The 11,786-nt window shown below is 24.4% G+C and overlaps 1 protein-coding gene across 1 annotated transcript; it reads right to left on the reverse strand.

Annotated features, from left to right (window-relative positions):
• Positions 1-3,505: 3,505 nt before the first annotated feature.
• On the reverse strand, positions 3,506-4,034 carry OCT59_011056 (uncharacterized protein; the record flags this gene model as incomplete). The annotated part of the gene is made up of 2 exons (XM_066136267.1): positions 3,506-3,605; positions 3,682-4,034. 2 exons carry the CDS (start codon positions 4,032-4,034, stop codon positions 3,506-3,508), a joined length of 453 nt encoding a protein of 150 aa, XP_066000910.1.
• Positions 4,035-11,786: the final 7,752 nt, after the last annotated feature.

Genomic DNA, 11,786 nt, shown 5'->3' on the forward strand with positions numbered 1-11,786 from the left:
GAAACCATTATTGGTTCTATTATTGCTATTATTATTATTTGATGGTGGTGACCTGCAATTCCTGGATACATGTCCTTTTCTTCCACAATTGTAACAATCAACATTCCTTAAATCTCTCTCATTATTGTTGCGATTATTATTGTTTTGTTGATTATTTTTTTGACGACAGTTTTTTGTGATATGTCCAGTTCTTCCACAGACATAGCATCCTGAATTATTCCTGTTTTGATTATTATTGTTGTTATTATTTGGAGTAGGGTTGGTTGGTTTAATTTTTGTGCGCATTTGGCTTAATGCTACAGTAATTCCTTCGCTGATTTTCTGTTCAACCATCTTTTCTACACTTTCTGGTTGGGAATAACTCATCAAATAGGCAGGTTGATACATGGCTAAGTTGGTTCAAGAAGGGATCATTCCTCCATTCATATTTTGTAAATAACCTGGCATCATTGAATAAACTGATAGGTCCATTCCCATTGAAAAAGCAGTTTCTAATGCTTGTGCTTTTTCCATTGCTTTTTCTACTGTTTAAGGCATAGCAGATTGTACAGGTACAACAAACTCAGATCTTAAACCTTCGATAAATTCATGAATTTTATCCAATTCCATTCATCTATCTGTAAGATCCACACTTTTCCATAATTTTGTAATTGCTGCGATATATTCTTCAATTGTTTCACCTTGCTTTTGTTTCCTATTTCGCAGTTAATGTTTCCATTGACTAATTCTAAAAGGATTACAGAAATGATCCTTAAATAAGTGCGTAAATGATCGTTGGGGGTTATTATCATTCTCCCAAAAAGTAATATTTTGACGATTGTACCAAATTAATGCTGTCCCTTTTAAATTGGATGCTACTAAAGATGTTAGCCGTAACTATAATATTAAGACACAGTGTCGTATATAATAGGTTGCGACCTATCTACATTAAAAAGCAAAAGTTGTAATGCTGTAATTAGGTTGTAATGCTAATCCGTAATGCCGTAATTCCGAAATTACGTATGTAATTTCGGCCAGAATTATGCACTTAATTTTAGCAGAAATTAACAAATATCCTAAAAAGGAAAGTGTTGTTACACAAAATTCCAGTGTCGTTCCCACTAAAATCAATTTTTGTGGAACGGCTATCGCCAAAAAAGGAAAGATCTGCATTCCCGTTTTGGCTGAATTATGATTTTCGGCTGAAATTACATGTTTAAGTGAAATTACGTTAATTTCGGCCGGAATTATATTTCGGATTTCGGATTTCGGATTTTAGGAAATATGTGACTATGTAATTTCAATTTTAAGGGGTAAATAATATCAAAAATAATAATAATAATAATTTTTTTTTTGTAAAAAAGTTTATATGTAAATTATGCATAAAATCATCTAATTATTAAAGATATTATGCTAATTTAATATAAATTTTTTGAAAAAAACTTAATATTTCCCACCTTCCACCCCCGACCACCCATCCCTAGGGATTTTAGTTCATTATATAATTTTTTTCTTTACACGAACGTATATACAAAATACAAAAAAAAATGCGACGCGTCTTATGTACCCCCTAAAAATTAAAATTACACGACATATAAACTATTGTAATTTACTTTTATAATTCATTACTTTTATTTTAAATTTTTATGCCATTAAAAATTACGACATTACAGCCTAATTATAGCATTGCGACCTAATTACAGCATTACGACCCAATTACAGCATTACGGCCTAATTACAGTATTACGAAAAGTGTCATAACTGTAATGCTGTATGCTGTAATATTACGGCATCGGCCAATCAATTACGGCTAACATCTTTAGATGCTACTAAAACAATCGCTCATTCTTTGCTGACTTTATTAGCTACACAAGCTATATAAATAAAAACGTTAAACGGTATTATATTATGAAAAAGATGACATTTCGGCATTTTTTCATATTATTTTATACAAAAAGATGCTGAAACAGCATCTTTTTCATTTTTTTTATCAAAAAAGATGCCAAAACGGCATCTTTTCATATTGTTTTATGAAAAGAGATGCTGTTTGGCATTTTTTCATATTATCTTATAAAAACGATGCCGAAACGGCATCTTTTCGTATTATTTCATGAAAAGAGATGCCGTTTCAGCCTCTTTTCGTATTATTTTATGAAAATAGATACCAAAATGGCATCTTTTCGTATTATTTTATGAAAAAGATGCCAAAACGGCATCTTTTTGTATTATTTCATGAAAGAAATGCCAAAACGGAATCTTTCTGTATTATTTTATGAAAAAGATGCCAAAATGGCATTTTTTTTCTTTTTTTTTATCAAAAAAAAATGCTGTTTCGGCATCTTTTCATATTATTTTATGAAAATAGATGCCGAAATGGCATCTTTTCGTATTATTTTATGAAAAAGATTCTGAAATGACATCTTTTTCATTTTTTTTATCAAAAAAGATGCCAAAATAGCATCTTTTCGTATTATTTTATGAAAAAGATGCTGAAATGGCATTTTTTCGTATTATTTCATAAAAAGAGATGCTGTTTCAGCATCTTTTCATATTATTTTATGAAAAAAAATGCCGTTTCACATCTTTTCATTTTTTTATCAAAAAAGATGCTGAAATGGCATTTTTTCGTATTATTTCATAAAAAGAGATGCTGTTTCAGCATCTTTTCATATTATTTTATGAAAAAAAATGCCGTTTCACATCTTTTCATTTTTTTATCAAAAAAGATGCCGAAATGGCATCTTTTCGTATTATTTTATAAAAAAAAATGCTGTTTCGCATCTTTTCATTTTTTTTTATCAAAAAAGATGCCGTTTCGGCATCTTTTCGTATTATTTCATGAAAAAAAATGCTGTTTCACATCTTTTTCATTTTTTTTTATTAAAAAAGATGCCGTTTCGGCATCTTTTCATATCATTTTATGAAAAAATATGCTGTTTTTTAGCGTCTTTTTCATTTTTTTATCAAAAAAGCACTGAATCAGCGTTTTTTATAAAATTCTGATTTAATCTTTTAATTTAATTGACGGTCAATTAACAAGTCAAGTTAAAATCGAATTCATTTACTATACATATTTAATAATATAAAAAATTGTTATATCTGCTTGACTTTACACATTATATTTCATTTAAACTTTATTTATAATTAAATCTATTTACAAATGAATTAAACCTATTTATAATAATAGAAATATTATCAAAGATAAAATAAGAAATATTAAAATTATTAAACTAACTACTGTTAAACAATGATAATGACCACCACGACCTTAAACATAAACACATTCTTATAGTTTTCCCAACCAACCAGTTTCTTTTATCAGTAATCAAATTTTTTTCTCGATGAAAAAACTTGCTCGAAGGTATACTTGTAGCTTGAATTGATAAAAAATCACGTGCTATTTTAAGCAGGCTTGAAATTATTGCTCGTATTCTTCCGCATTCAAGTGGATCTTCATTTCCATCAAGCTGCGGTAAAGAAAGATATATTTGGTATTCATCAGCAGAACTTTAAATACAATAGACGTTTAAATACGGGGAGGCATTACTGAATTTTCTTTATTAGGAGTTTCAGTTTGATTAGATTGAATAGAAACAGCATATGATTTATTATACATATTTAAAAACCTAAAAATTTAATAAAATTATAAAATTAGTATATATAATCATTGTAAATAATATAAATAATTAGTAAAATACTAACTTTTGTTGAATATCATTTATTAATTCATCTTCCCATTCATTATCCTTGTAATATTGTAATTTCAATTTTAGATCCAAAATAGTAGAAATTAAATATGAATAATTTGTCTTGTTGTAATACTCCAGCAATTTTAATCTGCATATTTTTGCAGCATTTTTTATAATTTGACTCCATTCATTCTCATTGTTGTTGCTACTATTAGCTTCAGATTCATCATTATCTACATCTTCAATAACTTCCTCATTTTCATCTCCAATAACATTTACATCTCCAATAACATTTTCAACATGATCAATAAGAATATTATATAAAGGAATAGTAGCAGAAAGTGTTGGATAAGTAAATCCAGACATTATAGTTGTTACTTCTTTAAATAAAAATAAAAAATCCTTAATTTTTTCAAGTTCAGCCCATTGATTCTCTGTAAGTAAATATTTTTTAAGATCACGATCATTAAGTGTAACAGAATCAATGGCTTTTTACATGCCATTTTTAATTTTTCATAAAGCTGAGATCCCCCAATTCCCTCTGTCATCAATTTACAGAGTTGCCACATTGAACGGGCATTCTCATGGTCGAACGAACAAATAATCGAACGAATAAACAAATAAACGAACAAGCAAATAATCAACAGCATAATTAACAACAACATAATCAACGAACAACATGCAACAACATATAGCAACATTCTTGGTTCTCAACATAAATAGCGTTAGTAATATAAAACACCAAACGATATAAAATAAAATTTAACTTCTCTAAATTTTCATCAAGTTATATCCACTTTTTACCTTTAATTTCAAACTTCGATAGCTCTCGCTACAAATTATTACTTTCCAAAAGTGTATATTTAATTCATCTTAAAATTTTCATTTTATTCAATTAAAATTAATTAAGCGAATATTAATTAAAGTTTAGGGCAAACCTATTACCTTTAATTAATATTAAACTTTACTAACCGACAAATAATTAAATGAATCTTATATTTTTATTGAGTTCTGTGGATGAGAACTATAGAATTACTTTGAATTCCGCTCTCTATTTATACAAATTTTATACTACTTTCTATTCTATCTATATACTATCTTTTATGTTCTTTTTACATATTATCTTTGAACTATCTTTCTAATACGCTATCTATATTTTAAATACGCTATCTTTTAATATGCTATCTTTTTATATATATTCTTTTTAATATTCCATCTTTATACTATCTTTTTATATTATCTTTTATATTATTTTATATTCTTTAATCTTTCTGACATTATTTTATATATTCTTTTAATTCGCTTTATGTGTTTTTCTTATAATTTATCTTTTGTGGCTTATAATTATTCTTTCTAATTGTTCTTATTGTTAAAGATTGCTAAGCCGCAATTGATCGACTCTAATTATTCCATTGGTTCTTTATCAATCATTCGACAAATATTACATCATGTAGATCATTACTTTTTCTAAATGTTTATCCTTTTCGGCTAATTATTTATCCATCTACGCTAATTCATAATTAATTTGTTCGTTCTTAATATTTGGTAATTACATTTGGTGGTTGAATTTTATCATCTTTTCATGCTTGATATTCGACCGTTTACAACACAAAGAAGAATGAATTCTATTAACAAGATCTCTAAGCTGTAAGATATAATGATTTTATTAGTATTAAAAAAAGAATTTATAAAATAATAAATAAGTTAAATAATAATTTTACCTTAGAAATTTTACTTTTCAATTGGGTCAATGCTGCTTGAACACTTAAATTAATGACATGGGCAAAACACCTAAAATGATTATCATTTTTATCAAAAGAAATTCTTTTTTCTATTGCCCAATTAGTTAATAAACGAATGAATACTGCATTATTTGATGCATTATCTAATGTAATGACCATTAACTATAAATATTAAATATTGGTAAATTTGATAATTAATTAAATTAAAATCAGAATAAACTAATAAAAAATAAAAATACTTTTTTTTCCATTGAAAAATATTCCAAACCTGTCACAAATGTTTATTTTAAATTTTGCCCAGTATGTAAATCAAACATTTCAAGAAAATCTAACAGTATATGTTGTAATTTCCAGTCCTTATCAATAAAATGTGCAGTTATTGATAAAAATGATTTGACTGAAGGACTGGTCCAGCAGTCAATTGTAAATGAAATTTTTCCTGGAATATTTAACAAAATATTTTGAACTTTTTCTTTGTCAGTTCTATAAAAATTTGAAATATGAGATTTAATTGTGTCAGCACTGGGAATTTTCGCAGTGGGGTGTAATGAATGTATAAAATTGATAAAATCTGGCTCCTTAGCAATTGTAAATGCATGTTGTTTAATAACAATCCATTTTACCAAATTATTTATCATTTCATTATGATTATATGACTACTAAATAATAATACAATTATCTATTAATAAATAAAATATTATGAAATAAAAATAAAATAAGAAGTTATTTTTACCTTTGGTGCTTTTAACATTTCTAAAACATTTACTCCAGTTGACTGAGTTTCTTGCTGTATAGAATAAACATTTTTTAAATGTTTTGTTATATTCGTAGTACTACTCCTAGAACATATATAAGTTTTACTGCAATAAGTACAAGTAGCTCTTTTATTATATTTAAAATTTTTATCTTTTTCGAAATGGCTTTATACAAAACTGCCTTGATTATTTTGAGCATTTTCTAACGATTTTAAATTACTTAATCTTCTTGCTGGTATTGCCGGTAAGGACGCATCAATTTCATCCTCAGAATTATGACAACTTCCTTCATTATTGTCTTCTGCGTCTATAGTTAGTTTACAAAAAAAAAACTGAAAATTTTAAAAATTTTTTTTGGTGCTACATATGGGATAAGCACAGTAAAACAAAGGGATAGCCTCAAAAAAAAATTTCTTATGTTTATATGATAATTATGCTCCAATTTATCCAAAAATTACAGTTGTAATGAAATCTCAAAAAAAATTTTTTAAATCTTATCCCCTTGTTTTGCTGTGCGTATTCCCATATGTTGGTTGATCATCATGATTATCAACTTAGTGTTCCAAACGGATCAAATCGGATGAATCCGATTTTGACTCGAATCCATTATTTAAAAAACGTTACGTAATGTTTTTTATTTCAATTTAACGAATAAAAAACCGTTTCACAACGGTTTTTTAATTATTTTAATAAAAAATGTTGTGAAACGTTTTTTATTTTAATTAAACCGTTTTGCAACGGTTTTTTAATCATTTTAATAAAAAAATGTTGTGAAACGTTTTTTTATTTCAATTTAATGAAAAAGAACTGGTTCGCAACAGTTTTTAATTATTTTAATAAAAAACGTTGTGAAACGTTTTTTATTTCAATTTTTAATAAAAAATAAACCGTTTCGCAACGGTTTTTTAATATTTTAATAAAAAAAACGTTCACAAAACATTTTTTTATTTTATTTAATAAAAAAAAACTGTTTCGCAATAGTTTTTTAATTATTTTAATAAAAAATGTTGCGAAACGTTTTTTTATTTCAATTTAATGAAAAAAAACCGTTTCACAACGGTTTTTTAATCATTTTAATAAAAAAACATTGCGAAATGTTTTTTTATTTCAATTTAATGAAAAAAAACCATTTCGCAATAGTTTTTAATTATTTTAATAAAAAACGTTGTGAAACGTTTTTTTATTTCAATTTAATGAAAAAAACTGTTTTGCAACAGTTTTTTAATATTTTAATAAAAAAACGTTTGTGAAATATTTTTTTATTTCAATTTAATAAAAAAAACCATTTCGCAATGGTTTTTAATCATTTTAATAAAAAAATGTTGCGAAACGTTTTTTATTTTAATTTAATGAAAAAAAAACTATTTCGCAACAGTTTTTTAATATTTTAATAAAAAAACGTTTGTGAAATATTTTTTATTTCAATTTAATGAAAAAAAAACCGTTTCGCAACGGTTATTAATCATTTTAATAAAAAAACGTTGCAAAACATTTTTTAACAATTAACTTAACAATTCGCAACATTTTCAACTTAATAACAGGGCATTTTTTTCATCTTATTTTATGAAAAAAGGCCTTTTGGATCTGATCCGATCCGATTTGTATGAATTGTTGATCCAATTTGATTCGATCCGAATCAGATCAAATTTTTTTGATTCAGATCAGATCACGGATCATAAAATCTATGATTCGATCTGATCTGTCTCAGATCAGATCTGCGGATATGGATCAGATCAGATTTTTTTCAGAACATTACAAATGTGTATTTTTTTATTAAGTTATAATAAAAATTAAAATTTACTTTAATTTTTAACATAAAAATTGTAAATAATAAAAAATTCGTAAAATAAATTTGCTTTTCCAAACTTAAAAAAAAAGGTATTTATATAAAAAAAAGGTGTTTATATAAAAAAAAGGTGTTTATATTATTTTTGATTATTCAATAGTATTACATGCCTCTTATATACGTTCTACTACATACGTTACTTTAACGATCGAATATTAATATTACGCAGGTTTACAGTTTCATAAATTTTTGAAATATTTTAACTGTAATATTACGCAGGTTTACAGTTTCGTAAATTTTCAAAATATTTTAACTGTAATATTGCATAAATCTTACGATATTGAAAACTTGTGTAATATTTTAACCATAATATCACATAAATCTTACGAAATTGTAAACTTATGTAATATTTTAAAATTTTTTGAAATATTATGCCATAAATTTTCGTAAACTTACAAAATTGTAAACTTACGCAATTTTTTGCACTATAAAATTTTCTGATGTGGAAGTTTAATATTTACAGCACAAAGAAATCTTTTAAAAGTCTAGTTTCTAGATTTGCATTTTCAAAACTAAAATCTGGCTAATATAATTTATAAATACAAAATTACTAATAAAGTTAATAATGATGCATCTGTATTACTTATAATATTAATGCAAAAGAAAGCTAAAGACTTATATTAGGTTGTTAATTTTGAATTAGATAAATATAATAGATTAACTTGTCTTCTTTAGATGTTTTTAGATCAGGTGAATTTATGGTTTAAATATCATGATGTAGTTATCAATAATAATACAGCTTGAATAAATCAGTATCAAATGCCGTTGGAAGTTTTCATAATAATTAGTATTAGTAAGTAATAAATCTTTTGATATATATACATATATGAATATTTAAATACATCAAAAAAATAACTGAAATAGCTTTAATTGTGATGTTTACTGATGCTAATTCAGCTTTTGATGCAGCAATTCCAATTGTTTTTTCTAAAATATATCCAATTCACTATATTTTTCATATTGCACAAAATTTACCTAAAAATTTGAAAGTAAAATTAGCCAGTGAAAAAAATAGGACAATTTTATCAAACAATTTTATCAATGCCATAATAATTTATGTGAACCATTATTTAAACAAAGATGGAATTAATTACTTATTAATTATTCAATGACAAAAGATTATCTTTTACATATATTAGATCAAAATTTTAGATTCTAAGCTTAAGCATACTTTTATAAAATTTTTATAGTTAGTATTAAAAGTATTGCAAAAGTTGAAGATTATAATTAGTAGATTATAAAGAAATAATTAAAAACTAATAGTATTTTATGTAAGATTGCTGATCAACTTGATTTAAGATTAAAAAATGAAGAGCAATAAAATTAGTTTTACAAATACAAGCAAGCTACTACAATAAATACTTTTTCTGTGGTTGGGTAAGATTTGTTTTCTATAGACTATAGTAACAAAAATTCTTGATAAATATCTTATTAAACTTATTAATAATACAATTAAGACAGAAATATCTCAATGTTTATTTGTTACTGCAAATATGATTGAGTTTAATAACAAAAAATTAAATTGTAAGCAGGTATGTTATTATTAAATAACTGAATTGCAATATATTTTAGTATTAAATAATATCTTGCTATTATTAAAGGAAAATTCCTATAGATCATTAGATAGTTTTATTGAAAATTAATATGATGCATGTTTTATTACACTTCAAGTTATGATTAAAAAAATAGGACAAGAAAAAGTATTAGAAATATGGGAAGTTATAGATATATGAAGTGAAAGAAAAAGTCATATACATTTTATTATTATTGTCAATGCAATATCCTACCTGTATTCTTGTCTTAAATCTATCTCAAAGGAAATAATATATCATCACTATTTTTGTGTTATAATGAATTTCAAAACTGCAATATTTCACATTAGCATAATAACTTAAAGATGGTATAAGGATATTTACCAAGATGAGATAAATCTATAAGAAAAAGTAATATTTAACAATAAAGAAGATATTTATGATAATAAAACTATAAACAATAATACATTACCATATGAAAGCCTGTCACAATTCCAATAACTGTTCCTATTCTTAAAAAGGCCATTCATAAAAGAAATTTATATGGTCGTATATAGAAATTAATATGAACAACTACTTTACTTGCAGTTAAGTAAGAAGATGATGAAATAACTCTTATTTTTCAAAATTATATTAGAAAAAAATCTAATTAAAATACACTTTTAATAATAATTGATAAAAGATCTACTATTGATGAAATATCTGATTATCCCTAAGAAATTCAAAGAAATTATAATGATACTAATTCTAGAATAAAGAGTAGTAGTTAGATAGAGGAAGATAAAACTGAAAAAGACAGAGAAATTATAGATACAAACCTTTAAAATATGAAAAATCTGAATAGGATTATTACTAAAAATCAGTTATCCAAGTAAAGATATTTGAGTAGTGTGAAAAAGGAATAGGATGTTTGAAGAAAACCCAAAACTAGAGACTCTTATAAGTATTGTGTTTGCAATGAAATAGGACATAATGCCACTTTCATAAAAATGTGAATAATAAATAACAAGCCTAGGGGACAAGGGAAATGATTTTAATTATAGGTTTATGTTATATAATATATTTGGCAGTTTTTTTCAATTTAGAATAGTGTAGCCATATATGTAAATACATTTTTTTACAAATATAATGTGGTTATTTATAAACCAATAAAAATCGTTAAATTTTCATAAAATATGAAGTATGAACTGTTTTAAAAGAATAAATTTATTTTTTTAAAAAAAAAATAGCTTACTTTAAAGTTCAGAGTTGTTTGGCAATTTTTTTTACTTTACGTGAAAATTATATGAATTGCATCCCAGGGGTTAGATTTAAGCATTATATAAGGTGATAGATATAAATTTACCCTTTATTTTATTTATTTTTATTTTATTTATTTTATTATTTCTTTTTAAAATTACTACTTAATAAAAAAATTTTCTAAAAGAATTTTAAAAGAAAAAAAAAGCAAATAACATTATTTACAAAGGAAAATAAATTGGTTAAATGATGGAAAAATTGGTTAAAATGCAAATTTTCTGTAAAAACAAATATATACTTAAATATATTTAAATTTCTTTAAATATATTAAATATATTTTTAATTTTCTTATTTTTATACTTATACTGAAAATATTTTTTATAATTAAATTACACTATTTTAGTATATTTTTAAATATATTTTAAGTATATGGTATATTTTAAGTATATTTTAGTAAAAAATAGTTAATTTAAATTATAAGTAAATATTATAAATTTGGTAACTAAAATTGGCTAATTTAGTGATTAAATAACAAATTTAATGACCAATTTCATTGTAACAATATATTACCATATATAGGACATTTAAAGCAAAGTAATTACATAATAATAATAAAATATTTGTCATATATTCCTTATTATTGATTTGATTTGTTATTATATATACCAAAAAAAAAGTCTTCTATCGTATAAAATCTATTCTTAAAAGAATTATTCCTATAATATATCAGAAATCACACTCCACCAGTATAACCGGATCAGCCGGATCAACAGGATCAACTGACGGATAATTTAATATCCAAATAGTCATATTTTTACACATTGATCCACAAGACATATAATAAAACATAATTACCAAAATCTGCTAATATTGATGAAATTAAAATTTAGTAAACAATATCACAAGTCTACAACCAAAAGAATGGACAATTACTTTGACATACCATAAATACCATAAATATATTACAGGATCTATAATAATTGAATAATTAACGAATAGCTAAT

This window comes from Rhizophagus irregularis, chromosome 19, assembly GCF_026210795.1.
Source record: "Rhizophagus irregularis chromosome 19, complete sequence".
In the NCBI taxonomy this organism is placed as follows: Eukaryota; Fungi; Glomeromycota; class Glomeromycetes; order Glomerales; family Glomeraceae; genus Rhizophagus; species Rhizophagus irregularis.